The sequence below is a fragment of the Anomalospiza imberbis genome, chromosome 9, assembly GCF_031753505.1.
Source record: "Anomalospiza imberbis isolate Cuckoo-Finch-1a 21T00152 chromosome 9, ASM3175350v1, whole genome shotgun sequence".
NCBI classification, from domain to species: domain Eukaryota; kingdom Metazoa; phylum Chordata; class Aves; order Passeriformes; family Viduidae; genus Anomalospiza; species Anomalospiza imberbis.
The window spans coordinates 26,293,957-26,321,386 of NC_089689.1; the positions used below are offsets into that span (position 1 = coordinate 26,293,957).

General features: G+C 42.3%; 1 protein-coding gene and 2 long non-coding RNA genes across 3 annotated transcripts in view; 2 read left to right on the forward strand and 1 right to left on the reverse strand.

The window, feature by feature from the left end:
- Positions 1-3,034: 3,034 nt before the first annotated feature.
- Positions 3,035-5,952, reverse strand: LOC137478754 (uncharacterized). The gene is made up of 2 exons (XR_011001773.1): positions 4,870-5,952; positions 3,035-3,605 (listed from the first exon to the last, which is right to left on the reverse strand). It is a non-coding gene; the product is annotated as an uncharacterized lncRNA (long non-coding RNA).
- A 352-nt stretch (positions 5,953-6,304) lies between these two features.
- Positions 6,305-13,853, forward strand: DMRTB1 (DMRT like family B with proline rich C-terminal 1). The gene is made up of 4 exons (XM_068198792.1): positions 6,305-6,720; positions 8,945-9,177; positions 9,752-9,896; positions 12,723-13,853. Exons 1-4 carry the CDS (start codon positions 6,342-6,344, stop codon positions 12,791-12,793), a joined length of 828 nt encoding a protein of 275 aa, XP_068054893.1. The 5' UTR covers positions 6,305-6,341; the 3' UTR covers positions 12,794-13,853.
- Positions 13,854-18,226: 4,373 nt separating this feature from the next.
- LOC137478759 (uncharacterized) overlaps positions 18,227-27,430 on the forward strand; it is a 31,818-nt gene continuing 22,614 nt past the window's right edge. The window contains exon 1 of the long non-coding RNA XR_011001777.1: positions 18,227-18,309. This is a non-coding gene — a long non-coding RNA (uncharacterized lncRNA). The remainder of the gene's footprint in view (positions 18,310-27,430) is intronic.

The following is a 27,430-nucleotide window of genomic DNA, read 5'->3' on the forward strand; positions in this document are numbered from 1 at the left end:
TTTTCCTTTTCCCTTTTCCCTTTTCCCTTTCCCTTTCCCTTTCCCTTTCCCTTTCCCTTTTCCCTTTTCCCTTTCCTTTTCCCTTTTCCCTTTCCCTTTCCCTTTCCCTTTTCCCTTTCCCTTTCCAGGGCTGCTGCGGCTGCCCAAAGCACGGTGCTCCGCAGGGGCCGGGGCTGCGAGCGGAGCAGTCGCCCAGGGGAACAGGCTGCTGCCCAGGAAAGAGCTAAACAAGGGTCTGCCTGCAGCAGCCACTGCCGTGGAGGTCATTCTTTCCAACAGCACAACCCTGCAGCTACAGGCAACCTTTTGTGACAGTTGGGTCCCACAGCTCCAGGGAAATTGAAAATATTATTTGGTGTCTTTTTCTATTCGTTTTCTGGAGTTGATCAAACTAAACTTTCCTGACTTAAAATCGAGTTTGATTTAGATTCAAAGGAAATACTGCTAACAACCTATTGTCTGATTATGTTATTTCTATGCTTCATAATAACTAATCTTGCAAATATTTTCATTTATTGTGATGAAAGACAGTCTGATTTCATGATCACAAAGCATGAAATGCCAGGGAAATGTGCCTCTTTGGTTTCCCTCTTGTTTCTGCAATGAAAATACTTTAGTTTGGCTTCACACCTGTGCATGCTTATCATTATACCTGTCAAAGCTGCTGGTCAGCTGTCTGCTACTTTCATGTCTTCTTTGTCCATAATCTCTGCTGTCACACGTGATTTGCAGTCCCCTGTTGAATAAGTGGACTTCTTTTTTAATTTGCTGAATCAAGGAGGTAGAAAAGAGGATGATGTCCTATCAATGCATTGATTTTATTTCCTATTCCACTGTTTACTTTCTACATTGTGTTAGTGGACTTTGAAGTTCCAGGAGCCAGCTGAGGTAGCTCACCAACACATTTCATGTTGGAAAAAGAGAAATGGAAGTTGTCTTAACACAGCAAGGACGTAAGTCTGTCAGGGCAGGAGAGCTTTACTCCCTCAGTTTGGAGACAGGCAGGCATCCTTTCAACTTTTTATGTTCATATTTGCAAAAGTCCTCTCCTGTGAAAATGTTTCTCCAATATATGTACATACACTGTATATATAATCTACAAGATTATATTAAATTGGAAAGATTATCTTGTCTTTGGTCATAGAAAAATTTCATGGAAATAACAAAGAGAAGGAATGCTTCTTAAACAGCATCCTTCAGTATACCTGGCTGGAATGAGCTAATGCAAATTCATCACTGTTGGTGCTTGCATTCTCTTCCCCAGTAAAAACCAGTTTCTCTCTGATATACAGGTTTAAGGAGCCAGCAAGAACTCACTGAGAGTTTATAAATTCCCAGAATCATCCCCAAAGACCAGACGATGTTGTATTGGTGTGAATACCAGAAATCAATTTTAGCATGCATGCCAGAGATTAATCATCACTACTCTTGTCTGTTCTGTCGCCAGGCTAAACATTTTGATGATAGTCTCTCATTCTATGCTGGTAAATAACTACTATTTGGTAATTTCATTTTTATTGGCTTCACTGAAGTATCTGTGAAGGGTCCAGGCTGAAGAGAAAGAAATTATGGCAAACAGATGGTTTTATTTATTTTTGCATTGTTTAAGTTACTTCAGATACTCTGAAATCCAATTCAGATGTGAGGTGGAGAAATGCATTTAGAAAATGTGGGATATGTACCAGTGTTGACAATCACAAATGGAGTCCTGCCCACAGCAAGTACACTTGATGTTTGCAGTGGTCTTTCAGCTGTCTCCTGCCTTATCCATCTATTAGCATTGCTTTGGGCTTGCTGACAAGGTAATATGACAATTTCAGCACAAAATAGGTGCTAAGCAAAGATGACTCTAAACGGGCCACCTACTTACTGTAGAGAGCGTGACTGTTTCTGCATGAAATCCTTTTTTTGCTGTTTGGGAGAATTCAAATGTGATTTTCTGTTCTTTGTGTCTAAGATAATATGACAAGAACTATAGCTGAGGGGAAGGGGAATGAGGACTCTGGATTAGAAATGTGTTTATTTCTCTAGGCAGAAGACTGATTGACAAGCTGAGTGCTATCCAGTATAAAACTCACTAAATTTAGGAGCTGACTGAAGTAAAATGGTGCTGTAACTCAGGCACCCCTGCAGCTGCCACAGCACTATCAAAGTGGACTATACTTTGGGTTTTCAGTTACTCTTTTTTCTGTTAATGCCTACAAAGGTGACCTTCTATAGAAACAAAAGATTTCTTCTGAAGGGATAATTATTTTCTTAGACATGGAAAATAAGCAAACAATCAGACTTCAATGATACAGTGATCTTTATTTATTGCAAACTGACTGAACATCTCCCACAGGAGTTTTTTTACCATGGATCTATTTTTTTTCTGGATAGGGATCTTTAAACACTATCACTTATCTGGGGAAAGCATCCATGTGTGTGTGTGTGTGTGTGTGTGTACTTATGTCTCTCTCACTCTTTTCCCCTTAATGCATTTTATTTCCTCCTTATATGAGAGGCGTATTGATGCAGAATAAGAGCTGCTACGTGTTTAGTTTCCTTGCTGGTGTTCATTTCTCTCCAGGTCCACCCCACCCTTCTGGAACTCGTGAAATAGCCAGATCACAGAGTTTCCAGTTTAATCACTTTTTTCTTTTCCCTTAAATAAAGATCTTGTTACAATAAACAAACAGCAGTGTTACTAATAAAGTCTCTGCTGTTAATATTTAAGAACTGTTATATGTTTAAAAGATACTCTATTTTAAATACTCAAGATTTATTTTAGTTGTGTTTGTTAAAGAAACCAGAAGTGCTTATATATCTTTGATACATTTTTAAGACTTTAAAATATGTATAAACTCCTTCCAATTTTCTCTGATCACAGGGCTGAGTTTCACTTTTTTGATACAGCAGATGAAAGTCAACATCTAATGGTGCTCTGGTTAAAACTGTTTTAAATACAACAACAATAAAACCCCACACACCTCAGTGGAATTCCTGCTTGCACTACAGAAGACAACATTTTAAAATAAATGAATTGATGCTGAAATAGAATTGAAAAGTTAAATCTGTTTATTTCAATGTAAAGAACTTAACTGCAACCAGATTTTAAAAAGGTTTAACCCAAACACATTTCATGCATTTCAAATTTTAAGGTAGTTAGAATATAATCATATTGCACTGTTTCTACACTGCACTTTCTCTCACATTAAAAAAAAAAATGTTTACTACAGTACAATTTCACTCTGATTAGAAAAGTGGAAAATACAGTGTACAGAAGTGCCTGGAAGAAGTTTATTCATTGTCAAGTAGGCTTGTTTTGGGCAGGATCAGACAACCTCGAGAGCTTGTCAGCAGGGAGCTGAGCCCTGCAGTTCTGTGGCAGCTCTGATGGATGTGTGCTGCTGTGAGCGCAGCAGTGAGAGGGGATTTGCTACTGCAGGTCAGCCAGAGCATGTCTGAAACTCTTTCATATTTTTTACAAGGAGCTTCTAACTATGAGGATGCTAAATATGCTAGTTCTTAAAATGATATTCTGGGACAGGTGAAGGTGAGAGTTCTTCATGGGCAGTTCTGCCTCTGCAGCTGTATCTCCACATGTCGATTATGCCCTGGCTGAGCTGTAAACACAGTTCTACACAGTTATTACGGAGAAGACCTGATAGTAGTACTACTATATCAATTTTTACATAAAAACTTATGACAGCCCATAATGGATACTTCGAAACTACAATGATAAAAAGGTGATTTTTGAATAGAGGATTTTACCTTCATATGTGATGTCTTAAAATTTTGAAAGATACTCTTGGTTTTTTATGTATAAGAAAATGTATTTCAAACCAAGTGTGGAAATATTTATTAATAGAGATCTCAGACTAAGCAAATTTCTTGATTAAGTTGCTGTTGCTCTCTGAAATGCCAGAACAATTTTCTTACCACAGAAAAATTTTCATGCTAAAAAACATTTATTGTATGAATATTAGCTGGAAAGTCTGAGAAGGAGGGAAAATCCCCCAAACCCCAATTTTCTGCTATTCACTTTTATGACAGTCTTTTGATTTGTTCCCTTTTAGCTAAGTCATTGCTTTTCCTCACTGTTTCATGTACAAAGCAAACTGCACACCAAAACCACACACTTTGTATGATTCAGAAGTTGGACAGGAGTAAAGGTATTATTGCTATTTATTTCAATAACATAAAGTCAGCAAGTTGCCTTCCTTTCATTTTGGCATGATAATAATTCTTATAAATGCTACTTTAATACACAATTCTTTAGACACTTTATGTTCTGCTCCCACCATATGTTACATAAAATGCAAGAGAAAGCTAAGTTTTGAAGAGTCTTTATTGAGCCTCATTTTCTTTCAAATAGGAACAAAGAAGAAAATTATAATAGACATGAATCTGCATCCACATACAAGTCTACACTTCATTCCAAAAGTGTATTTAGAAATTGTTCTATCTTCTCTCTGTTATGGTCTTCTTACAGTGTGATTAGGCTAACTCAAATATATATACAAAAACATAACAGGATTGGAGTAACAGAATTCTCTGAACCGCCTGCAGAAATAAGGATTTACCTCACAAGCAAAGTAAAATGTTCACTTTTCTGCAAAAAGCAAGTCTAGTTATGTTTGAAACAAACTATATGGAGAGTATAATAAATCTTGAATGTTTAGATGAAAGTTGTTCAAAGGGAAAATCCACATGACTTTGAAAGATATGGTTTAATTAGTGAAGAAACTGGTACAGCCCATGGCTGGTACGCCATTTTAGAAAGAGAAGAGATACATTTCCATTTGAGTGTATTTGAGTAAATGTCTTGAAGAATAGTATTATGTGACTCAGAATAGAAAATTACTGAGGAAAATACATGTAGCCTACCTTTCTCCCCCTCTGCCCAAGTATCCAAATGAACACAGATTGGGTATCTATGAAAAGATATAATTACAGTTTTTTTAAATGTGTCATCCATCCTCTTTCATTCTACAGCTAAATTAGCACAACCCAAGCATACAGTAAAAATATGGAGCATAAAATTAGGAATATTTTTTCTGTCTATATGTAATAGAGTCAGTGCTTAGAATGAGTACAGGAAGATCAAGGCCTTGGCAAAATCCTACTGGAAACCTACAGGACTTAGGTGCAAAATCCTACTGGGTCTTTGGCAAAGTGAGAAGCCTGAAATCACGGCTGAGCTTTGGCGGGCACAGGGGCTAGATGCTCACTGCAAAAAAGAAGACTGGTTGCCAAACCACACTGTTGCCAAGCCCTAACGGGCCGCTCTGCTGGGGCCTCACCCCCCAAGGTGTTGAAGGGTGCGCCAAGGCTTGCCAAGATTCCTTGCACCAAGGGAAGAGCTTCTGCCAGGTTTGTGAAACAAACTCCATTGCAGTTAGAATTGTTTCAGGGCAAGCAGATAGATTCTGCCTGGTTCTCTTGAAACTTAGTAGAAAGCTTCACTACTACTGGGGTGATTAATTTTTGTCGTGTTCTCTTTAACAGAGAAGCTATAGCCACCTTAAGATTTTCAAACAGCTGTTGTATAGGTGAGAAAACTCAGCAGTGTAGTGCCTTACCTTGCAAAGTGGGGAGTTTTCTCCTGAAATGGGCTACTGTGTAAACCATGGCTTTGCAGCTACCAGCAGTAACAAATATCAAGTGCTTTCAAAGCAATACTGAAACTGGAGCATTCCTGTATTTCTAACTGTAAGCCTGTCTTTGTTTCCAGAGAATAAGGAATTCTGAGAAAGGGAGACAGGTCTTTGGAATGACATATGCTTTCTACCTTCGTCTTAGTAGCTTCTTTTGAAAAACAGAATGATGAAAGTGTTCTTTTTCTGCTGAGGCAGTCACTCCTCCTCATCAAGAGAAGCATGCTGCAAATTGGAAACAAAACAGGACTGTAGTCCCGTGCATATTAAAACCAAATGCACGAGGGGTATGAAAGTGGGGGCAGATGTTGAAGTGCCAAAAGGGAAAATTATCTTTTAGGGCACTACCGTAGGGACAGGGCATTGGTGTCCGTGCACACCGGGTCCATCCAAAGCCCCCACCCCCGCGGGCACCAGCACAGAGCAATGTACCCGCCCGTGGGGCCCGTGCCCCCCGCAGCTCCCGCAGGCTCAGCCCCCCGTGGCTGGGCTTCGGCTCCCGCCCGCACCAAGGGGCCGCAGGGGGTGCCCGGGGGAGCCGTGCCAGCCGCAGGGCAGGGAGGCCGCGGGACCCGGCGCGCTCCCCACCCGCTGCCATGGGCTCTCCTGCCCCCCGGCCCGGCTTGTTACATCCCCCGTCCCACATAAAAGCCAGAGGCCGGGGAGGGCCTCACGGGGGGTCCGGGCGGTCGCTGCGGTGCCATGGAGGCGGCCGAGGCCACGGCGAAGGCACTGCGGGCACCCAAGTGCTCCCGCTGCCGCAACCACGGCTTCGTGGTGCCCGTCAAGGGCCACGCCGGGCACTGCCGCTGGAAGCTGTGCCTGTGCGAGAAGTGCTCGCTCATCACCGAGCGGCAGAAGATCATGGCGGCCCAGAAGGCGCTGAGGCAGCAGGAGATGGAGCCGCCGGTCAGGGCGGGCGCGGAGCCCGTTCCGTCGGGCGAGGGCCGGGGGGCGGCCGCCCGGGAGGACGGGGCCCCCGAGCCCTGCAGCCACGAGAGGAAGAAGGGCGCCCAGCCCGATAGCGGCGGCAAGGGCACGGCATGCTGGGGGCCACCGCCATCTCCCTTCAGGGACGACGGTAAGGACCTGTCCCCGGAGCCTTTTCCTAGCATCTCCCTCTGTTCTCTTTCCCCTGTTGTTATAAACGCCAATCACTTGTTTCAAAAAATTTAGAAAGTTTAATAAAAATAAAATAGTTATAAAAAAAAAAATAATACAAATGTAATAATAAAGGTTACACAATTAGAGTTAGGACAATTAATGAGACGATAACAGCAAAGAGTTACAGCCCGGGCTGGGTACCCCTCTCTGGACAAAAGTAAGCCAGGAAAAGGGAGGACCCTGTTAAAAGAAATTTTACTCCTTAAAAAGGGTAATCTGTTGCATATACAAAACACTTTATGAATATGCATATATTTTATTTAAAACAAGAAATCCATCTGATACGTGTCAAAAATTTTCTATAATCCCCAGGTGCCTTCCAGTCTAAGTCCAGCTTGAAAAAGTTCGTTTCCGTTGATAAGGAAAACCATAAACTCCTCTCCTTTGGAAAATTTATGGGTTTCTGTAATTGTTATCTCTGTGCAAAGAATTTTTTTTATTATCTTCTCCTTTTCTTGAGCTAATTAAAAGAATACACACATAATTTCTATTTTAACTGCTAAAGCTTACAAAACTACATTTACTATATTATTAAAATGTTAATACAACATAACTTTCCAACCTAGCATAATACATATAGTAAATATCTGCGTAGAGCCATATCATATGCATTTTTCACACCTGTCAAAGGCACCACTTGTGCATTTTGCTGTGGCTCAGGCTGTGGCTGCCCGGAGAGCCGCTCCTGCCCTGTGTCCCGCTTTCCTGCCCCGCAGGGCACTGGGCTGGCAGGTCGGTTCTGCAGCCTCGTCCCGTCCCTGGCGGCTTCGCAGCGCAGAGCCCGCCGCCCCTTGCGAGCTCGAAGCTTAAGCAAAGTGACTTTTCACCGAGAGGGAAATCAATCTGGCAGTGCAACCAAACTGGATCTGCTCCGCTTGTTTCTTTGAGTGCCGTCACAGTATTTATAAACTCACAGGCACAAAATTCCAGCAACAAAAATGCTGAAACAGCTCAGCCATGGCATGTAAATAGGTACGGTACTGCTACAGCTGTCTGTAGCAAGAATTTCGTGCTAGCACTGTAAAAGAAAAAAGACCTTTTTGCCTTAATTCATACCTGTAACAAAACCTAAATTTAGTTTGGATGACTTGATGTAAAAGTGCATTTGGTATTTAAGAGCAGGGCATGAACTTCTCAGGTGGAGCAGTTGTATGGTCTGTCCTCTCTTAAATGGCTTCCTTTAGCGTATTTAATGTGACTTGACTAATTTATTATAGTAAATCCACTCTATTACTATAAGAATGTTGCAGAAATTCTTACTGATGGCAGTGGTCATGAATCTGAGCCTCTGGAGAGTTGGCAGCCTGCAAGACAAAATGTTTGTCCTGAGAAGACTTATTTTGGACATCTGTAGTCCCCAGAGAATACTGTCAATAACTTAGCCTTTTTAGCTTTGTTTTGGAATAAAAGGATGTTTATAGATGACAGTAGCTATACAGATGTCTGTCAGTCCTTCCCTTAGCATTTCTAAACTGCTGACCAACTTCAAAAAAAGACTAGACACAGATTATAGTACTTCAGAAGTAAACCTTTCAAAGGAAATTCTTTGCCTTCTCTGCCAATCGGAAGATGGGGCAGACAAGAAGGACCCTATTTACATTCAGATAGCCACTCCTTTTCCTAAGACTTCAGAGAGGCCATGTAAGATTCAAGATGCAAGAGAAAAAGTGAAGTAACTGATTTCTGCTTCTGATTTGTTTGTGTATGACCCTAAAACTGAGCATGCTGTAAATTAACCTAAGAAGTGACAGATAGGACTTTGTTATTAGAATGCTAGAAAGTTAGAACTCGGCTATTTCTGTGGAATTCTGTTTTAAGTACCACTAGAGTCAAAAGGTAGGTTGTTTTGCTCTTGTTGATGTACTGAATGAATAAGATTCTGCAGCCATGCTTTACTGAGGACAAGCTTCGCAGCACACAACGCAGAAAAGAATGCAGAATAACTGCATTACAGTGTCATCCGCTGTACCTTTCCTTAGTTCATGAAAAAAATCACAAAATCAATTCATGGGGAGCTAAACATGAAACCAAAGGACCAGATTCTCCTGTCTGAGGGTGGAATTTGTTCCTGCAGCTACTTCTACATAACTCCATAAAATTACATGGATAATTTTATTTGTTCTTTTCTCATTGTTTCCCAGCTCACCCTGCTTTTACTCCAGAATACACCATCAACCCAGAATACCTGGAGAGAGAAATCCCGAAAGTGTACCCGGGGTGTTCTGGGGTATATCCTTACCACCCATTTTCCCTGGGATTTGCCATCAATGAGTCAAGCAGTGGGGAAGCACCATCACCTCCAGGGATATCACTTCAGAGAGGATTCCGACACATTCCTAGCAGCTATGTGCCGGGGAATGCAACCACTGTATCAGTGAGTAGTGTGCTTTTAATTACCTGTGCTAATACTGCTTTATTGTAGCTGCCTCCTCTCTGTTGAAGTAACCACGAGGAGTCATTTTCCTTATCAGTTACTTCATAGTATTTTGATACATTGCACTGAATTAACATTGCACTGAAAAACATTAGGAAATGATGATGTTAATAATCTGACCTGCTTTCAGTACAGTTCATCAGTCGATGCTAAGGTAGAGTGATCTGCCTCAAGACAATAAACAATAGATTTATTATGCTTGTATAGAAATTCCCTGCCATGTTTTAGGAGTTACTGAGAAAGAAGATGGCTGCTCCTGGTTTGAGCCAACTACTCCAATGAGATGCTAGAACAGGTGGCAAGAACTTAAAAGGGTCAGTTTTGCTCTGACATGGTCTGAGAAGTTCTTGCTCCTCAGTTGCAGCATATTACCCTGTGCACAGGCTTTCCATGTGCCAGTATGTGCACTGACATGGCAGCATATGGACAAGAACCCAGAAATGGTCTGATAATGCAGATGTATCCTGGAGAGAGTCTTTAGGTAGAAGGTGATCTGCTTCATGTGTTTCCACAGGTTCCAGATGGAGCTGGAGATTTCCCTCAAGGATACTACACTCCTCTGCGTCAGTTGATCCCACCGGGTTTTCTGACAGGGATTCATTACATCCCGGCTCCGGTTTCACTGAACATCCTGGCTGAAACAACCAAGGAAGTACATGGTAAGAGAGAGTCACTGTTAACCTGGTTTCAGTATCTAACCACAGAGATGGAAACCCAAGAGACCCTGATCCCAGCTAGTTTTGACCTCTGTGATTGAAGCCAGGCCTGAAGTCCTGACTCCTGGGCCAGATTGTAGAGCTCTGGGAAGGGCTGACCTAGAGGAGGCAGCCTGGCATGCTTGGGCTTTCCAGCCGACAAACACCTCAGTCTCAGGCAGATGTCAAAGGCCCCAGGACTCAGAGCTATTCCAGAGAAAAGTATTGCAGGGCAGGGCATATCTTAAAAATTATTTGGCTGTATTTCAATTTAGACAAATTGTTAAAAAATAATGCGGACTAATAACATGAATAATAGGAAATTTCTTGCTCATATGAAAATCCTAGATTTTAATTGCTGGAAAAGAAAGATTAAATCTTCAGAATCTCTGATTCCCACAGGATTTTAAATTTCTGTCATAGATTAAATCTTTATGCCCCTCTATTTTAAGTCTCTTTCATGTACTGTGCCTACATGTGCACATATTTGTGATTATATTAGCAAGTTTTTCATTTGGCTGCAGCTAAGCTGTGACCACAAGAGGGTAGAGCTGCTCAGAGAATTAACCACTAATACTGGATGTGTAAATATCCAGTTTTATTTTATTTTTTTATTTAAAATTTTTACAAATGCAGATGAATAAACACAACTTCCTTTCTCTTCTTCAACATGAGAGCAAAAAATTGTTAAGCGAACTGTTCATGAAAGAAACACTGAAAAATGAAGAGGGAGGACATACAAGAGAAGTAGAATGATCTCATCTGAACTGAAAAGATGGTGGTGGTGGTGGTGGTGGTGGTTATGTGGGACAAAACATAAATTGGGGTTTTTTGGCCTGATTTCTCAACAGCATAAGGCTCGTGCAGCCTCATTTTCTGTTAATGTCAGTCCTCTCATAACTCTTCAACCCATTAGCTATTTTCAGCCAAACATACCCGTTGTGATCACATGCCTGCACAGTATTCATGTGCAGGGGAAGCAGATGCCTCCCACTGGAGCATTTGCTTGCAGCTACGTTGTGGTGTAGGGCTGGCTGTCACCGTGCACTCAGTCCCTGACTGGGGTGGGTGTCCCTGGGCCAGCCACCAAGTGCCAGCCAGTCAGCCCAGCAGTGGGGACACCGGGGCATCCCTGCTCCCTGCTCCTTGTCTGGCTGCAAAGCCAAAGGAAAGGAAGCAGGAGATGTGCTGGACAAGGAGAATGTGGAGAATATGGCAGGGTGGGGGTGTACAGACATCGTAGAAATGTAGAGTTTTGTAAGATACTGATAAAGGCAGTGTGTAGGAGATACTGGTGCGCTGGAGGTGAAGTAATACAGGCTGAGTTTGAGGGGGAGAGAGGAAAAGAAGGGCTAGCCTGCAAATCAGGAAATGTGTGTGAGGATTAATGGGCTTTGTGATTTGGAGGGGACAAAAATCTGGGGGATGCCTCAGTGGCAGAGAACATGCAGGGAGCTGTAGCTTTTCTGTTGGACCCTGAGGGAAGGAAAGGAACTGGGAGTAGCACACAAACATGGGGACATGGGTGAAGTTACAGTAGTGTGTGAGGGAAACAGAGGAAATGCAGTCCTGGATTGGTACAGTGAAGTTGTACTGGCCAAAAACTGATGAAAACAGGCAGCTGGATAGAGAAGAAACACCAGTAGAGCAGCCTCCCCCAGGGAACAAAATGCCATCTCATGACCTCAGCCCTTAACACACACCAGGGAAATCACAGCCCAGGCACAGTGCCATAGGAAACAATGCATCATGGATTGTGTTGCGCAGAGAACAATCCAGTTTCCTTAGTGCTATGGAGAAAGTAGAAATTAATTCTGCTGCATAGCGTTTGTGCTCCAGGTTATGTAGGAATTTGCAATTGTAACCCAGTGAGGGGGATAATTCTGCATGAGGTCATTCAAAATAGCTCGGCAGCAGAAGATGCAGATGTAAAAGGAAGAGTGAAACTAATAATTTCTTTCTGGAATTCAAGATGCTTGAAAAAAGAGAGAAGCTGTAATGTGTAATGCATAAGGCTGTGTTAGGATTGCATAATGTATTTTTTTTTTCAAAATGGAACTGACTACAACCTGCAGTTAAAGTCGGCAACATCCTTTCTCCAGAAACCTCCAGAACTGAAGTGAAATGGCAAAACTGGCAAAACTGTCGCAGGAAGATGGATATAGAAAGCCCTAGCAGGGTGACAGCTGGTGAGGAGAAGTATCTGTGATCTCTGCCCAGAAGGAAATCTCAGATAAAAACAAAAAATAAAAAACTTCAAGGCTTACCTGAAAAAGATGCCCCCAGGGGTGGTGTGAAGTATAGACATGTTGTTACACAATTCCATGCAGTATTGACTGGTCTTGTTACAGAGATTGGACAAAGTAAACACAAGATATGTCCAGTAAAACAGCCAGTACAGCATCTGAAAGTAGACTCTGGTTGCAAATGTTTGGCTTTCTAAAAGAGCAAGCCACAGAAAATCAAAACCCAGGTTGCCTCTGAGGAGATGAGGGAGCTTTTAATGCAAATTGCCAAGTAAACACTTCATAAAATAAAAATCCCTAGTTGGATTTGAAAATGGCATATAAATCAGTCTGTTGAGGCCTTTGAGAATTCACAGGAGTGTTAAAAAGCCATGGCATAGGTTCACTGTGGGTAAGTGGGCAGAAGTGTCTGCCTCATACTTCTATTCCAGTGCAGCTTCAAATGTGGAAATACGATTGATTCCAGGTGTAACAAGAACTGAAACAGAGGGTTTGGGGTTTTTCCTTCTTTCTTTGTGTTTAACTCTGCTATTCTTCATTTTAGCTACTGAAGCTGACTGTGAGGATTCCAGGGTGGTTCATGAATGTGGCCAACTTCCTTCTTCCCCAGAATAAACAAGAAGAGACCAATCTGAATATTATACACAATAAATGGGCTGGAGAAGAGCTGAGAGCAGGCAGCACTGTTTTCATTTCTGAGTGTTAGTTAATGAGGGTAGAGTGACACTTAATCACTGAGCAGTCACAACAGCTAGAAGGGGATTAGTCCCCTGCCTCACTTTATGATCAGTGTTCGAGCTACCAGGCTCACAGCTCTGCCTCCCAAGCACTACAAAGCCCATGTTCCTAAAAGGTTTTCCAGTGGAAGCAACAATTGATTATGACTCTGGATTTGTTCCTCTGTGGAGGTTACCTGGCTCCCAGACCATGGTCTCTGAGCCATGTGCACTCTGCAGCATTTTCATGTTCATGACAGTAGTCAGAAAGATGTTGTTTGTATCAGTTTGCTATAAAGGAAATCTGGTTCTGAATGTTAAAGAGTTCAGTGATGTGGAGCCTGAAGACTGTGTGAGAGAGGATGAGAATACAGCCTGGGTTGCTGATGCACTTGGCTGCTGAAGAAGGTGCTTGAGCAGGGCAGGGGAGGATGGGTGATGTCTGGAAGGACACAGCAGGAATGTCTTGAAAGGCCTGGTGCCTCCTAATTGTTTCTGGGTCCTTTAAGGCACGTGCTGTGTAGGCTGGGGACAAAGTTATTTGGAATCACCTCTTGTCACACAGGCTTCACATCTGACATTTTGAATGTCCTTGATGATTTATACATGATTTCAGTGTTGTTTAACTCAGGAAAGCTGAAACTGAGCAGTACTGTTTGTTTCTAAAGGGCTCTTGTAGACAGTTTTACACGTGTGCACTGCAAGTGCACTGTGGCATAGCCAAGGTGTGGGGAGATTTGCCCAGGACAAAACACCAGTTACAATAATAATTAGTCAAATCCATCCACACTATGTTTGTCAGTGATAATCTTTAATTAAAAATGAATGGAATATTCCTCTACTGTTTTTCCTGGATTAATTGGTTTTGTATCAAGTGGATCAGTTGTTAATGTTTGAATAATTGGGGTAGGACTTTTGTATAATTAAAAAAGATGCATTAAACTGTTGTTATGGTTTGATGTGTGTCTGCATGTAATTTTTCTAGCCAAATGTCACATGTTGCCCTGAACAGCTCTGTGTAACAAACTTGTCTGGAGAGAGATTTAGGCCTCAGTATTTTTTTCCTACATCTTTCTGCTTCTGTAGAGGTGAGCACAGTAAAATAAACAGGCTTCTGATATTTGTAAGAAGTAAAGAAGTTCTGCTAAGCTGAAAATTTATCTTTTGTTTAATGTAGTAGATGATCTGCTGGAATGCTTTACAGCACAGTGCTTTGGCAAAAAAGTGAAAGTGGCAAATTTAAAACTGCCAAGAGAAAAAAACCCAGAAAAACTAATTTATCTGTAGCAAAGAATCTGATGTACAACTTGTTATAGTTTAGATTTACAATAGGATCTTTGCTCCCCAGAGTGTTCCAGAACTTCCATCTGCTTGGAAAGCTCTGGATACCTCTTTCTTTTCAAAATAAAATAATCTACAAACAGAAATACCAGCAGTGCCCAGAAAGCAGGTTCCTTTGTGGATGGAGGGTTTGGTTTTTATAACGTAATGTTTTAAGAAAATAGCAGTGTTGAGGATGAATACTTGAATCACCTCCTTCCCAGATATTTTTCTAAATTCATATTCAGTGTTGTATTACTCCTTAAATCTCAAAGCAAGGTGGATTCCAGCCCATTTCACTGACTGCAATGCACAGTCACTGTAGATACACTGCACACACAGCACTGTTTGCTCTCTGTTTTACTGGGCCAGTGACTGCTTCCAGACTGCCAAGTCAAACTCCTTATTTTCCTTTTCTCCCATCTTTCTGAACTGTCATCAAGCAAACCAAAGCCCTTTGGCTGCTGGAAGGAAGGTCTGGCACTCCACGCGGGTCTCCCTCACTGCATTGCTGCAGAAAAGTGGGCATCTCCAGAAAGAAGTAGTTTAAGAAAAAGCCAGAGAAAGGCAATTAAACTGAAAAGATGGAGAAGTTGATTATTGGGGGGCGGGGAGGGGGGTGTCTAAAGTCAGTTTTAGAACAAATCAGGTGTGGCGAGCAGCTGTGAAACCATTACCAAACCTTGCTACTTCATGCCCCTGAAGGACAAGAAGGTGACTGGGGCAAAGGGTCAAGTGATTTTCACAGAATCACAGAATTACCAGGTTGGAAGAGACCTTTAAGATCATCGAGTCCAACCCATGCCCTAACAGCTCAACTGGACCATGGTGCTGAGTGCCATCCAATCTTTTTTTAAACATGTCCAGGGATGGTGATTCCACCACCTCCCCAGGCAGACAATTCCAGTACTTTATCACTCTCAGTAAAAAACTTTTTCCTAACATCCAACCTAAATTCTAAATTTCCCTTGGCACAGCTTAAGACTCTGTGTTCCTACAGCTGTAGGAAAACAGTGAGGCCAATCCTGCTTAATACGCTGAATCCTGTCATCAGTCAAGCTCTGTGTGGTGTCATTTCAGACTTGTACATTGCAGGAAACTTGTCCCCAAGTTCTTGCACCTATCCCTGCCTACAGATGTAAATGCCTTGGTAAGAGAATTGAAAGTGGGTAACTCTCCAGCTGACAGAATGAACTACTTTACATGGATAATTCAAGGTTTCATTCTTCCACTTCGTGCTCAGCTTGTCCTTTTTAACCAAGGAAAAAACCATTCCTTGACAACTGGTGTTGTCACACTGTGCACTTAAGGACTTCAAAGTGAGTAATTTTAGTTCCAAACTTAGTGCCAACCAGTGTTTCCAATAATTAAACTCTGTGATCTCGTCTGACTTCATTTATTTAAATAAATGACTTAGGGATAATGAAATCAGTTTGGACAGAAATTGAATGATTTGGATTAGACAAGTCACTCAGAGGTTGTTCCAGCCTAAGTCATCCCAGAATTTTATTGTTTTTTATTAAGGCTGAAGCGACACGGACTTTGGTTGAATTAATAAAATTTGTGAAAGAAAAGGAAAGTATTCCTTTTGCTTCTGAAATCTTTCTGCATGCAAGCTGCTACTGGTTGCAGTAGGAGATCTGCATATATGTAGTTGTCATCATCATTATTTTCAGATTTCTGAGGATTCACTCCCTTGAGCTGAACTTCTGAAGGTGTAATTCCTAACACCTGACACTTCTGACATTTCTGTCCTTGCTGCAAGTCCCTGGGTCCTCACAGAGCCACAAGCTCCTGTTTGTTCCTTGAAGGAGAACACCTGGAATTAGGAGCCAGCTCTTTAATATTTACTCCCACCACTAATTTCATTACTTCCAGTGGAATTCCTTGTGAGGGTAGAGAGAGTGGACAGCATTGGTTAGGTATGTAAGTTTAGGATCCAGATTTTATGGAGAGGTGTCTGTGACACTCAGCCTCTCAGACTGTAGAGTTGCGCTTTTTATTTTCGTTGGTTGGGGTTTTTATTTTGTTTAGTTGGTTTTTGGGGTTTTTTGTTGTGTTGGTTTTGGGTTTTTTTGGGTTTTTTTGGGTTTTTTTTTGGGTTTTTTGTAGGAGCTTTAGAAAAATGGAAACAAACCCAAGAGAGATTCTAGAAGAATAGCATGTCCATTCTGCAAACATATGTAGGATTCATCTGTCATTTCCCTGCAGCGGACTGTTCAATGTTAACACTCTCAGGCTATCAGCTTCTACATCTGGACTGAAGCAGGTTTTCATATGACAGTAATTATAATACCCCCTTCTAGGTGTTTTTTTTCTTCTTGGAATTAGATGCACCCAGTTGGAAACCTCTGAATCCACAGCAAGGCTAAAGCTGGTTTTTCCACATTAATGAGTAATTAATTTTGAACTGCAATCCAAAGAAATATTTAATTGCTTACCAATAAAGTCAGCTTGCAGCAAAGAAAAATCTCCTTCCCCTTAAAAAAATAGTTTTCATGACAGAAAAATTCTTTACGATGTGAAACATAACTACTTTAGAACAGTGAAAACTTTAATTAAATCATTCTTATAGGCAAGTGGGTCTGCTTTTCCCATTTTTTTTTTTTGCCCAGTATTTTACTACTGCAACATTAGCATTAGTCACAGAGTTATGTCTCTGCTTAGCTTGCCAGAATGTAAGGGAGAAATCCAAATGAAAAGAGGGACTTTGTGGAAAATGTTCCTGGAACCAGAGAGGGACTGCCTGCCTGTTTTACTGCAGTCCAAAGGGAGCTCCAGATCCACGGGCAGATGGGAGAGCAGATGTCCAGGCAGTGCCATGTCCACACACTCACCTTGTGCATTCGACTTTTCCACGCATCCTTGCAGCTTCATCTTATCACACACAAGTAAGCGCGGCTTCAACAATTCTGAAAGAGCCCCCACAAAACCCAGATTTATTTTGGCATTAATTACAATGGGTAACATTCTTCTAATTTCTTCTTGCTGGTTCTTTGGATCTTGTCTTCAGCCAGGCAACTTTAGTGGTGACCTTGCCGCCAATTACATAGGATGATCCCCTGTGGATTAGTTGTGATTTCACACAGGCTTGTTTTATTTTTTTTAATTTATTTTACACAACTGCCTTCAGTGGAGGCATTTCTGGTTTCATTTAATAATTACTGTCAGGGTTTTATAGCCTTACTGGTACAAGGGACTGAAAAGTACTCAAGCCACATAAGCTACAGCAAATACAAAACATTTATTTTTACAAATTTTTTCTTCTTTACAGAGAATGTAGTTTAAATAACAGCCATATAGCCATATATATATATATATATATATATATATATATATAATTTTTTTTTTTTTTTTTTTTTACAGAAGGCTCTGTCTTTCATTAAGAAATGTATTCTTTTGATCAAGGTGCAAACCGACTGTTTCCCATGCTCTTCCAACAGTAAATATACACTTAAACTCCACGAATTCAAAGGCCTCGTGTGCCCGCAGAGGGCTGATTTCTGACAGCCCGTTCCGCAGGCAGCGCCTCACGTTGTGACATGGCTCTTTGCTTCCCGGTTCTCCTCAGCCCTGGGACTGCACATCCTTCCTGCCTGTCTCCAGAGGCTCGCCGAGGCTGGAGTCCTCAGGGCCGGAGCTTTGCGGGGATGTGCAGAGCCCACACCCGCCCGGGCCTCCTTCCTTGCTGTCCCAGCCGGCAGCTGCGCTTTGGTTTCCCTCAAAACACCTCATCATAATTTTTCACGGCCGCTGCAACAAATGAATCGGAGCCAAACCTCAAAGAAAGGTCAAGAGGCACAACAATTTTCACCTCCCGACGCAAAGCACCTGGCGCACTCCAGCGGGACGCCGTGGAGGGAGCTGGGAAATCAGAATCCCGATTCCTTGGAGCTCCGGGAGGACGCACGGAGCAGAGGGAGCCGGGCCGGCCCTCCCCCTCCGCCAGGGGGCGCGGGCGAGGCCGCGGCCATGGCGCTCTCGCCTCAGGAGGGCTCGGCCCCGCCGCGGCTCCCGCCCGCGCTCCCTGCCCGTGTGGGGCCCCGCCTCGGCTCCGCGGCAATGGACTGTCCTTTCCTGCCGCTGGGCAAACAGGTACGGGCTCGGGGCTTGAGTCGCGAGTCCCGCGGAGTTTTGCTGTCGCGGTAGCCAGACGCGGTGCGGACTTGCTCAGCGTGGGCAGAGGTTCGGGTAGAGGCCAGCGATGGATCGAGCTGGGGCGGAGCCGCTCGCTCGCGTCCCGCCCTGCGGCGAGCCCCGCGGCTCCGAGCGGGGTCTGCCCGCTCCGGGGCTGGGGGTCTGTCCCTGCGTGGGCCAGTCCCTCCTCGACTGCCCTCCATGGCCTTGTGGGCCCCTTCCAGCCAGGGCTGGGGGTCTGTCCCTGCGTGGGCCAGTGTCTCCTCGACTGCCCTCCATGGCCTTGTGGGCCCCTTCCAGCCAGGGCTGGGGGTCTGTCCCTGCGTGGGCCAGTGTCTCCTCGACTGCCCTCCATGGCCTTGTGGGCCCCTTCCAGCCAGGGCCGGGGGTCTGTCCCTGCGTGGGCCAGTCCCTCCTCGACTGCCCTCCATGGCCTTGTGGGCCCCTTCCAGCTGGGAGTATTCCGTGATTCGGCAGCCTTGGCGGTGCTGGGAGGAACATTTCCGTGGAGAAAGGTTATCCCGTGGTCCCTTGGTGTTTGCTAACCGGGGCAGAGCAAACAGCCGCTGGCAGTGCCCCAGGGAAGGTGTGCGCCCAGGCCAAGCCAGCGATGCTGGCAGGAGGGCAGTGGGTGATAACTGCGGTAAACGCAAGCCAAAACTTGCCATCCCGTGGCATTTATGGGATTGACGTCCACATACAAAACAAGGCCAAAAGACGTTACCCACACTTGACGCGGCTTTACATTTGACACCCATTTAAAAAGTTCTTGCTTTCAGACTATTATTTCGATTTCAGAAGTCAAAATATAAAAACGACCAAACCTGTAGCATAAAAACAAGAAAGAAAAACATTTAAGACTTAACCTAGAATGCTTTTATTTTTTAAGTAGTTCAACATTATTGGTTTTGGATTCCTTGGACCTAAATTTAGCTATAATGGATGTTTAGCCCTAATGAGACTTGGGCTGATTCATGTTGAACTTACAGTCTAAGATTCAAGGTCAAATGAAGTCTGACTCTTTCAGGCCAATTTATGTCTTTACAGTGCTTCATACTGGCTAAACAAATCTGGCTTGTTGACGCTAGTTTCCAAGTTCAAAAGTGAAATTTTAGAGGAAGAGAGTTAACCAGGGGAACAGATTGCCAGTAGGGTGCTGTGAATTTTCCATTACTCTAAGTCTAAACCAAGTAAGCGAGTTTCTCTAGAAAACGTGCGGGTGGGTTATGTTGAAGAAATTGAGGTGAAATGTGTTTAATGCAGTAGATAATCCGAACTGCTCTTGGAGCCACACAAAGGACTGGAGCTCAAGAAGGCACTTGCCTTCTAGGGTAAGCAATTTTCAGTCTGCCTGCTGAAAGGACCCAGTGCTACAAGAAAGGGCACTGCAAGCAGGAGAGTGCTGTGCCTTCAGGACTGTCCATTTGTTTCAGTATGATTGTGTTACCTTCAGTTCGAGTCTCTGTTTTTGAGGACCTCTCTGCATGAGAGTTACATATATTTATATAGCAATATAAAGAAATTAACTTCTTTGTGTAACTGTAGGAGAAGAATTTGTCAAAGATATTTTTATACCAAGTTTCAGGCTTTCTCCCTCTAAGCTCAAGCTTGTCAGATTGATTAGTGATTATTACAGTGTTTAAATCATACAGATTCTAAGTAGATGTTAAATAAGCTAGCTCTTAGTGGATGATTCATGAGGCAGGATGCTGTAGTAGTTGAAGCTGAGTCAGGAAGGCTTTGTTCAATACCTGACCTCAGTCCTACTGAGTAAAGTGAGGCAGTTAATTCTCTTCTTGTCCTGGTTTTGTCAGACCAATAGTCTTAACCTTTTTTGGACTTGAAATGTTTGCAGAAAAATGATGTCTGAGAACTGTCTGAATTACAGAAACCTGTAGAAGCACAGCCTGTGTACAGACTTGGTGTGCATGGTGTCCTTTGTGCTAGTGTTCTAGAGCAGTAGGTTATAATTAAAGGCAGTTTTAATTTTTTTTTCTGCTAGAGTATGAACCTCCCTTCCAAGAAAAAGGCATTGTGTTTTCAAAGTTGAGTGAGAGAATGAGGAAATGAAGAATCTTTGCAGAAACAGAGCTAGAATGTATCACAGTGTAGTGGGATCTCCAGCAGGGAAAACCGGAGAAAACAGGACTCGGAGCCTACAAAGACCCAATGGGGACCTTGTAGCAGTCACACAAATGTATTTAATATTGGCCACAGTTCACTTCTCAACTTAATGTATTTCAAGTGTGATTTCCTACATTATGTCTTCTGATACATTTAAGTACAGCAGTTCTACAAGATTGACTTCATCCATACCAGACATAAGACTTTCTTCCTGCAAATACAAATCTTTTACATCTGGCTAAATGAGAGGCACAGCTGAGAGAAATAAATTTGGTGAAGAAACCAGAAACTTGCAAAGCAAATCACTGCAGTTGGACGGCCACTGTTTCATCCAGTGAGTTTAGTTCCTTTTGGAGAGATGTGCAGTGAGAGGCAAGAAAAACACAGGCTAGCTCTCAAAAAAACACAAGGAAAACTGAACATTGAGCTATGACCAGAATGCAGGCTCAGAACCTTGCAAGATTTGTTCGCCAGGGGAAGAGCAGTGTGTGATCCTGAAAGCAAAACTGTAAATATCTCTGGCAAAGGACAGAGGTGATGTTTAGCTGGAATTTCCCAGCAGTGTTACTCTGTAAGGAAGATTCCAAAGCAGAATTTACCATGTTCAGTAGAATCCTTGTAAAAGCATAAACCACAGGTGTATGATGACAGTGAGGGGCAGTTCCTCAGCAGGAGCAGGAATGAGACTCTTTGGAGAACTCACAGTGAACTGATGCAGTCAGAAGTGTCTGACTTTGTGTGAGCTGCCTCTTGTCACAGAATCACAGAATCACAGAGTGGTTTGGGTTGGAAGGGACCTTCAAAAGGTTTTTGAGTCCAACCCTCCTGCCATGAGCAGAGACATCTTCCACTAGACCAGACTGCTGAGCAAGTAAAATAATCAAAGTGTGTTTAGAGTGGGTAATGTATAGGTTTTTGAGTGACTGGTGATAAAATTATTCAACCTGAGCTGTAACTAAAACTAAGAGGCCAGACTGGTATCTTCTTCAAGGATAAATTCTGGATTACCAAAAGTTAATTTTTAATTTTCCACAAAGTGATGTATCCTCAGGGAATAGTATCTGTGTGAATAGGTTCTGTGTATATTTACATAACTAAGCTCATGTTTTAGAGACTGGTTTTATTGTCCTGATTTGGAAAATAAGATCTTTTCCAATAGGTGGTTAATTTTTTATGTGTGTGAGCAACATCAAGTAGCAAATTTAATTCACTATTTTAGAATGCTACCCATTAAACAGAGCTACTGTATATTTTACAGCTTACAAAACTGTCTTGTCAGAAAAGCAGAATTTTTAGCTATCTTTCTATTCCTTCCTGAGGAGCATTTTACAAGATATAAATGTGTTAGGAGTAGGGTACTGAATAATAAGTGAGAAGTGAATTGAAATGGCTTTGCATTTTTAGAATTAATCATTTTAGTAAAATATTTGGGATGACTCTAATGTTTGCAGAAGTTTTGACTGAACTGGTTGTAGTTGTTATATTAATTTTTCTGTACCTTGGTTTTACATGAAGCCAGAGCTCCATGGCCTTCAGAACACTTTTCTCTGTGGCTGTGTAAGTTGTTCAGCTGTTTTCAGCTGAATTAAGTGCTGAAACATTAAAGGACTAAGCATTTCTCTGCCTTTTTTGCAGTGAGCAAATCAAAGTCAATATCCCCATAACAAACTGGATATTTGAATGCAAAGTTTGGTCTAAGATGGAGAAGGATGGTTCTTCCCATCTACAACAAATTTATTTGTGTTGAAAAGTAACAGCCTGGACCTAAGGGCAGTAAATTCAAAACTCTGAACTTTAATATGTAGTTTATATGTATGTATGTATGTATGTATGTATGTATTTAGTCTTACCCCTGTGTAGTAAGTGAAACTCCCAGAGAGAACGCAAGGAAATACCTTCAGAAGTTTGGAGTTTAATCTGTTTGGGATTGGTAGTAGATGCACATTTGACTGAAGAGCAGCCAGTCTTTTAATTTTGCCCATTTTTTTATTGTTCGTTTGCTTCACTTGAATGTGATGATACCTGAAAACACATATGGAAAATGCAGGCCCCTTCTGAAGGGTATGTACAGAAATACTGATGATGTGTAGTTCAGCACTCCTCCACTGCCCTCCACTCCTCTTACAAATTCATGTTGCTTATTCTCTTAAACAAGTGAGGATTTGGCACTTTAATGAGCCTGACAAAAATTCCACAGTTAAATTGAAAATAAGCCAATTTCTTCAATAATTAATCACAAGAAACATTGGCATTTCTCTGAAAAGACTTTTCTCAACTAAATAGAAATGTTTAAGACGGATTTCCCAAAGGCAGAGAAACAAATGCTTGTCAGGGACTGGAACAAAAAGACCTACTGGTATAAAGAACAAACTGCAATATGCTTCTGTTTTAACTTTTGGACGTTTGTCCATTCATGCTGATTAAACACTCTGGAATATTTTGTCAGGTTTTCCAGCATTGTTGAACTGAGTTAAAATGCAGTTGACTTAAAACAAATAGAACAAAACCCTCATGTAATAAATGTCAGGTTCATGCTGACTGGAAAGAAAACACCTTGTTCCTGCCCTGTGACCCTGTGCTTGTGTTAAAGCACAAAGTCTCCAATCATACAAGTGGAACATAAAACCTTTCACTATTCACTTTCTCCATGTAACCAGGCAGGTATGTGGGAGTGTGGGCAATTTAAGAAGCTTGCTTTTTATTTATGTAGAAATTTGATAGTGCACCTCACAGAGGAGCCTGGTGAAGGCTCAGCCAAAGATAAGACTCTTAACTAATGAGCACCATGGTCCAGATTCTGCAGAGTCACTGATGTCCAGGTCTGGTTTGGAACGTGGGACAGACATCTCTTTGCGGGTGATGGCCAGAGCTGTGGCTCCTGCCTGCCTCGGTGTGCAGCTGTCCCCTGGCTTGTGAGCGCCGCACCTTGCTGCGGGGCACACCTGAGCTGCACAACACTGGCAGTGGTCACATTCTTCAGGAGACAGGCCGGAGGGGGATGGCCACGATAACAGCATCGGGATAGCTGAGCCCTGTCTGGCATTGCTGCGGGAGATCCCCTCCCTCACAGGGAACTTGGCATTTTGCCATACACTGGCACAGCTTTCATGGCAGGGGTGGGCAGTGCCTCTTCTTGACTCTTCTTTCTCCTTTGGGAAGTGTGTATAAGTAAGCATTCACACCCCATTTAGTTAAAGGGGGTCTTTGAAGACCAGGTGGTTGCAGGGAAATCCAGAAAGAGGCATGGGTTGAAGCTGCCTTTCAGTAGCATCTTGTTGAGAAGACGAGAGCCCAGATTTGTAAGAGAAGATTCAACAAACGAAACTTTCAGTGGGAGTATCTTCTGTGGTTGGGTTTGACCTCCCTCTCCAAAACCCTGGGTGTTTGAGTGCAGTGGCAGTCAGGTTAATTTGCCCTCTTGGTGCCAGTGAGGAATGTGTTGGTTCTGTAGGTACCCTGCTGTGTGCTTTGCCAATTTTCCCTTCATTGTAACTCCTTGCTTCCAAGCACAAGCTCCTGACCTTCCCTTGAGCACTCTGCCTTGTTGTGTGCTTTGCACTTTCTATTTAGACAATAAAAGGACCAAAGGGAAAACAGTGTTTCTTTATGTTAGAAGTACAGCAGCCTCACATGTCAATATTTCTTTTCCCCCTGTGCACTCTGACTTCGTTTATTTTTTTAAACACTTTGGCTTCTTTTGAGGAGATTCGAGTTCCAGAGCAAACCAGTTTGCACAATGTGCTCAGCTTCATGTTGCATTGAACTGATCGCATTTGTTATGTCTACCAGCTGATAGAGTTTTCTGAAAATATTTAGCCTGTAATGTAACCCTCCCTGCTCTTCTGTTTTTATTACAAACATGCAATTAATCACCCTAATTGTTCCAATTACCCAGAGGCCCAAGTGATTATGATAAAAAATAATTAAATAAAGATAGTGATGGCATAGTGTGGCTGTAGGAATGAGGTGAGCATTCAGCACAGCTCAGGAATCTTCCACTTGTTCTTTTATGTCAGGGTGGATGTCCTGGAAATGGCTTGATGCACATGCTGGGTGTCACATAATCCAGCCTGCATAATCCCTGCCTTTCTGGTGATCGTTGTGAGCTGCTACCCAAAATGTTACTGCATTTGGCACCAACAAAAAGTGAACAAATAAATAACTGCATGGGAAAGAGTTGAGGAAATAAGCACACACTGGCTTAGAAAATGATGTTTAAGAAACACACTGATGAGACTAACAACATTTAGAGGTTATATATGTATATATAAATACATATATATATATATATATATATATATATATATAATTATAATTATAATTCCTGAAAATATCTGCAATCAAAATGAAACCAAAGGGATGTTTCTGTTCTTTGTAAATTAAAACCAATGCAGATTTTTTCCCTTTCAAATAATTCTCATGCTAGGAGCTTGAGTCTGTAATAAGTTTCACTTGTTTGGCACATCCTCAGGCCCAGTTAAAAAATCCTTGGAAATGGTTCTAAAAGTAATGTCCAAACACAAACCTGTGAGCACTGATCCTGCTTGGTGTGCCAGGGAGAGCTCTGTGCTTCCAAGACTTCTGAAAATTTCCACAATGACTCTGAGCAGCTCTGGGGAAAATAAAGCCAACCACAGTCTGAATTTCTTCTGTTAAGAAGGAAATGGTGTTTTAATGTTCCAGAAAAGTGAAAACCACATGCTTAGATTTTGCTACTGAGAGGCTATGGGAGGAGTTTGCAATATTCTCCAAGAAATGTATATACTTTATGTATGTATTTATTTATTTATACATATGAGGATATAATTCTTAGCTCATATTAGCATTACATCACTGTTTTACCTATTCTAAATCTGGGTCAGTCCTGAATTACATTGCTGTGAATGCAGATGGAGCCTGGACTGCAGCACAGGTCTGAAATGCTGTTTTCTAATAGGATTAGTGAGTCATTTGTGTCCAGATGTGGATTTGTTTGGGGGAAGGGAATGGGGGTGGGGTGATGAGCTGCAGTCCTGACTTTAGCTCCCCCCAACATCTGCAGGAATTTTCAGCGCTTTGTTGCCCATCCTTGCAACTCTTCCCAAAGCACAGGGAGCTGGAGGTGAAGAGGGGCAGGCAGTGTAAAGGTGTTTCCATGCTGGGAGGGATTGAGCTGCTTGGGACTCAAGCCCTCAGAGAGCTGGGAATAGATGTGACAGAGGTTTACAGAACCCTAATCACCAAGGAGCCAGCAAATGCAAAACAAACTTAGTTGCAAAAAGTCAGGGGACCCCAGGGTACATGCTGTTGGGTGGCAAAAGATGAAATTATTTTAGCAGGAATTGGATAAAGTAACAGGGAGAGGCCCACAAAAGCCATTACACACCAATATTCAGGGTACTAAATAGGAGTTTAATTGGTGTGACCCATGCTGACAGTGCTTCTCCCTGGAACAGTGATTCCTTGAAAATCTTTCTGCTGGGCAGGTATGGGCTGGCTATTAACCTCTGTAATTTCACTTTTTTTAATGAAGTGGGCAGAAGTCAAAGGGTACAAAAATCTTTATTATATAGGTTTGTCTCTGCTTGTACTCTATAGGCATCACTTGCAGTCTGGTGGCTGCACACAACTAGCCCATCATCTGACAGAAAAAGAATAATTACATTGTTAATATGGACATGTATATTTTATGGGAAAAATTAGTATGCCACCCTGTTAAGTAAATATTTACTAAGATCTGTAGTGTCAAAAATGTTGAGGGACAAAACAAATGCCAGTGAATTGTGTATACTTTGGATCAGATTTCAGCTACAGTCAGTGCCAATTATAAAACTGAATGGAGTGACACAGTGTATGGAGGAACATATAATTTGTCATACAGTGTCAACATTGCTGGCATTCTGTATTTCTTGAGGTGGCACTTTTGAGCCAAGTCTTGTCAAGTGTCCCAAAATCTCATTTAGCACGTCAAAAAGTATATTCATTGTTAATTCTCTGAAGGGTGGAGAATCAGCCATTGTGATTGACAGCTTTTGACAATTATAGCTGGACTAAACCTCTTAATGGTGGGATTTTTGCCTGTTACAAGTATGCAGTGTTTGAAGCCTGCCCTGCTAGAAAAGGCTGCAGTTACTGAAATAGCATTTCCTTGGAATGGTGTGTGGGTATCTTCAGGCTGACCTGCTGTGTGCATCACTTAATCTTAAGAAAGTCAAAACTGCAAATTACAACAAAATGAGCAGAAATTCACATTTGCTAAGAACACATGCAAACCCAAACTCTAAAATTATTCTTAATTTGGTAGTTACTAGAATTGGAGCTAAGCACATCCTGTTTATTTTATGGCACTTCTCTGTCCTGTGCCCCAGATAGCTGAGACATCTTTAACATGGAGTGTTTGACACTGAGGTGGCTTCGTTACCTAGAGCTGGGCAGCTCTGCCATGTTGTGAGAGTAAAGCACCTTCTTGTGCTCTTTTTGTGCTCTAATAATGCCTAAAGGCCAAAGTCAGCTCCACATCTCCAGAGATGCTCAGCACGGGCAGGGGAAGGCAGGCAGGGGCTATATGCTGAGGACACAGCGTGTTCCTCCAGGAACGCTGGGAGGAAGGGAATTGAATGATGCTGACTTTTCCAGAAAAGGTGAGATTTTGTATTTTTTACGTAATATTTAATAGTTTATTTTGAGACTTTGTGACGTGTGGGAAAGCATCAGTTGGCACCAGTGAGACCAGAGTGGCTTTGCTCATGCTGTCCTTTCTGTGCTCTTGCACTCCTGACTCTTTCAATTCTCGGGTGCCGCAGTGTGGTTTCAAGAACTCAGAACATATTCATCCTGCACAAGCATAGTGAAATTGGATAACTTTTTTTTTTTTTTAATTAGAAAGATGAAGTTGTTTTGGCTGCAGTAAAAGTGAAGAACAATGTTTTACAATGAGGGAGAGATGTATGACATGCAGGCCTTTTTGTAGTACACT

Coding starts and splice junctions, on each gene's coding strand:
- DMRTB1 (XM_068198792.1), top strand. CDS start 6,342: ATGGAGGCGGCCGAGGCCACGGCGAAGGCACTGCGGGCACCCAAGTGC. Junction 6,721..8,944: donor ATCTCCCTTCAGGGACGACG/GTAAGGACCTGT, acceptor ATTGTTTCCCAG/CTCACCCTGCTTTTACTCCA. Junction 9,897..12,722: donor AACAACCAAGGAAGTACATG/GTAAGAGAGAGT, acceptor TCTTCATTTTAG/CTACTGAAGCTGACTGTGAG.